The sequence below is a fragment of the Triticum dicoccoides genome, chromosome 2A (genome assembly GCF_002162155.2).
Source record: "Triticum dicoccoides isolate Atlit2015 ecotype Zavitan chromosome 2A, WEW_v2.0, whole genome shotgun sequence".
Lineage (NCBI taxonomy): Eukaryota > Viridiplantae > Streptophyta > Magnoliopsida > Poales > Poaceae > Triticum > Triticum dicoccoides.
Window position 1 is genome coordinate 780,854,013 of NC_041382.1, and position 2,842 is coordinate 780,856,854.

Here is a 2,842-nt window from a genome sequence, read left to right on the forward strand (position 1 = left end):
TACGGGGTCTGCTCTCCTCGGGGCAATTTCGCACCGTATAAATTGTTTACAATGCATCTTATACGAGTTTTCAAGAATGCATCTTATACGAGATGTATTAGAGATGCTCTAAGGCCACCCTTTGATAGCTAAGTCGTCGGTGAGCGCCTTGTTTCGCGCTACAATCTTTGCCACCGCGACAAATCTACGGCTGAAGCAGCCGAAACCGTAGCTCAAACAAACATGGCCTTTGGTTTGCTTCGCATTGGCAAACAACACATACATACAAATAATTACAAGAACAATTAAATAAGGATCAATGCAACGCCGAAAAGAATCACTCCACTGCTGTTGGTCCATCACTGTCACAGCCACCACGGCGATACAAAACTTAATAATTTATAGTGGCAACATATATATATATATATATAGATACACAAAAAGAAGAGGCATACGTGAGCAAAATGCACAGAGAAAAAAGAAGAAGAAGACCAATTTACTCATCAACCGATCAACCAATTGATTCGATTACTCAATCAACCGATCAATCAACCCACCATGGACGGACGGATGATGAGTAGAGATCATGAGTATTTGCAGGCCTTCTCCAGCGAGACGGGCTTGTTGAGCTTGGCGGGGTTCATCACCACCTTGCACTCCACCTCCTTGGTGAAGCGGGGCTTCACCAGCGCCCCCAGCACGTAGGCCTGCGACCGCACCGTCGTCCGCAGCACCATCGGCACCGGGATCACCTTGCCGGCGCCGCCCTTGCCCCCCGCCGGCTGCGCCATCAGCGTCGGCCCGCTGCCGTACAGCGGCACCTTGTTCCCCTTGACGTTCACGCTCGCCGTCCGCCGCCCGCTCCGCCCCTGGTAGAACTTCTTGAGCTGCACACACAGATGTGGTCAGTTTCGTTCTTGGATCTGGAGATCCAGATGGAAGGAAGGAAGAAAGAGATGGAAGGCTTACGTCTCCGGCGGCGAGGTTGAGCTGGGAGTAGGAGAGCGTGAAGGGGTCGGCGGTGACGTGGATGCCGAAGAAGGTGCCGGTGTTCTTGTAGGTGAACTTGACGGTGGCGTTGGTGGTGGCCATGTCCGTCGGCACCAGCGACGCGTCCGTGCCCGCCTGGATGATGAAGTTCTCGAAAGTGATGCTCTGTTTTTCGTTTCATTTCCACCAAAATCACCCGTCAGCTCCAGATCCAATCTCACCAAGCAAGCAAGCAAGCAAGAAGAGAGAAAGAAAGGTACCTTCATGGCGATCTGCGGCTTCTGGGAGCGGCTGGCGCCCCAGAGGACGAGGGCGAAGAAGGTGAAGAGCACCGCAAATCCACCAACAAAGATGAGGCAGTACTTGCAGCGCTTGGGCATGGGGCGGCGCTGGTCCTCCTCGTCGAGCAGCCCCTCCTCCTCGATGACCCCGATCTCCTGCCACCCCTTCCCGGGCGGCGCGCCCTTGCGCCCCGCCGACTTGTCCTTGTGGTGGGCGCCGCGGGAGAAGCGGCTGGAGGAGGAGTCGCGGCCGACGGAGGAGTGGGAGTGGCGGGGCGAGGCCATGGGGCTGAGCGCGGGCGTGGAGTGCACCGACGTGGCCCCCTTGGTGGTGGTCTCCCCGTCGTGCGAGTCCCGCGACGGGCTCTGCACGTAGTACACCGAGCCGCGCATCACGCCCCCGCCCCCGCCGGAGCCGGCGTTGTTGTTGGCCGCGCGCGGCGGGGAGCGCGCCGGGGAGGATGGAGCCAGGCTCGTCACCTCTGAGTCCGTCTTGGCGTGCATCCTGGCCGCCTCTGCTGCTTGGATCTGCTTGGTTGAGCAGAGCAGAGTGGCGAGCAGGGGAGGAGGGAGGAAGGAGGAGATGGGGTGAGCTTTGATGTGGGTGGCGGAGCTGCACGGCAGCTCACTAAAGAAAAGGGGAGTGCGAGCGAGCGAGCGCGGTAGTTGGATTGGATGAAACCGTCGGTGCAGTGGACTTACCGGGAGGGAGAGTGGTGCGGTGAGGCTTCACTTTCGCGCGATTGATTGATTAGTGCGTGATTAGAGAAAGCGAGAGGAGGAGGCTAGGGATGATAGAAAAATGGTCATGGTGGGTGCATGTGAGAGGCCATGTGGGGGTCTGCGGGAGGATTCGTCGGTTGCGGCGCGAGGAGGAGGAGGAGGAAGAGGACGGGACAGGCGATGCGGGGCTGGCATTGGAGGTGGACGGACGACACCGACGCCCAGCCCAATTGCGTGCGCACCAGCTCAGCTCACTCACGCGCAGGCCGCCTGTCTCCTTGCATGCAGATGCATCTCTCTCAACACTCACTCCACTGTTCACCGCCTCTGGCCCGGTCCTGAATCTGAGGTTGACATGGCAAGTACCTTGGGTCTTGTATCCTCGGTCCGTTCGCCTGCTTCTTTCACAAATGGTTCCTGTGAAAACCTTGCAGAATCACCAACTCCGAGCTAGCACACAAGCACATAAAAAAGGATGTTTCCTGCTCATCTGTTTTGGACATGACAATTGGTTTATTTTGAAACAGAGCAAGTACATGACGACAGTTCGGCACGCCTGGTTAACCTACAACAGTGCCATCAATTCAGAGTTCAGCATCACAGAGTAGAGAACAGAGTTGAAATGAACCGACCGACACGGTCGGTTGTGGCCTTGGGAGCAGGAGCATGGCCGGTCAGAGTATATTTGATGCAGCGTGCACGCCAACCACCACATGGAACATGTGTAGTACTACTCCGTATGCGCTTAATAATACTTCTAGTACGTACTACTTGTACAGAATTACCCTGCAAGCATTCCACATGAACCAAGGGAGTAATTCGGAACGAAGGAATACTTCCTCTTGTAATAATAATATAAGAGCGTTTAG

At 55.8% G+C, this 2,842-nt stretch overlaps 1 protein-coding gene across 1 annotated transcript; it reads right to left on the reverse strand.

Moving 5' to 3' along the window:
- Positions 1-289: 289 nt before the first annotated feature.
- Positions 290-2,102, reverse strand: LOC119357270. Its single transcript, XM_037624260.1, has 3 exons — positions 1,230-2,102; positions 949-1,134; positions 290-866 (listed from the first exon to the last, which is right to left on the reverse strand). Exons 1-3 carry the CDS (start codon positions 1,752-1,754, stop codon positions 564-566), a joined length of 1,014 nt encoding a protein of 337 aa, XP_037480157.1. The 5' UTR covers positions 1,755-2,102; the 3' UTR covers positions 290-563.
- Positions 2,103-2,842: the final 740 nt, after the last annotated feature.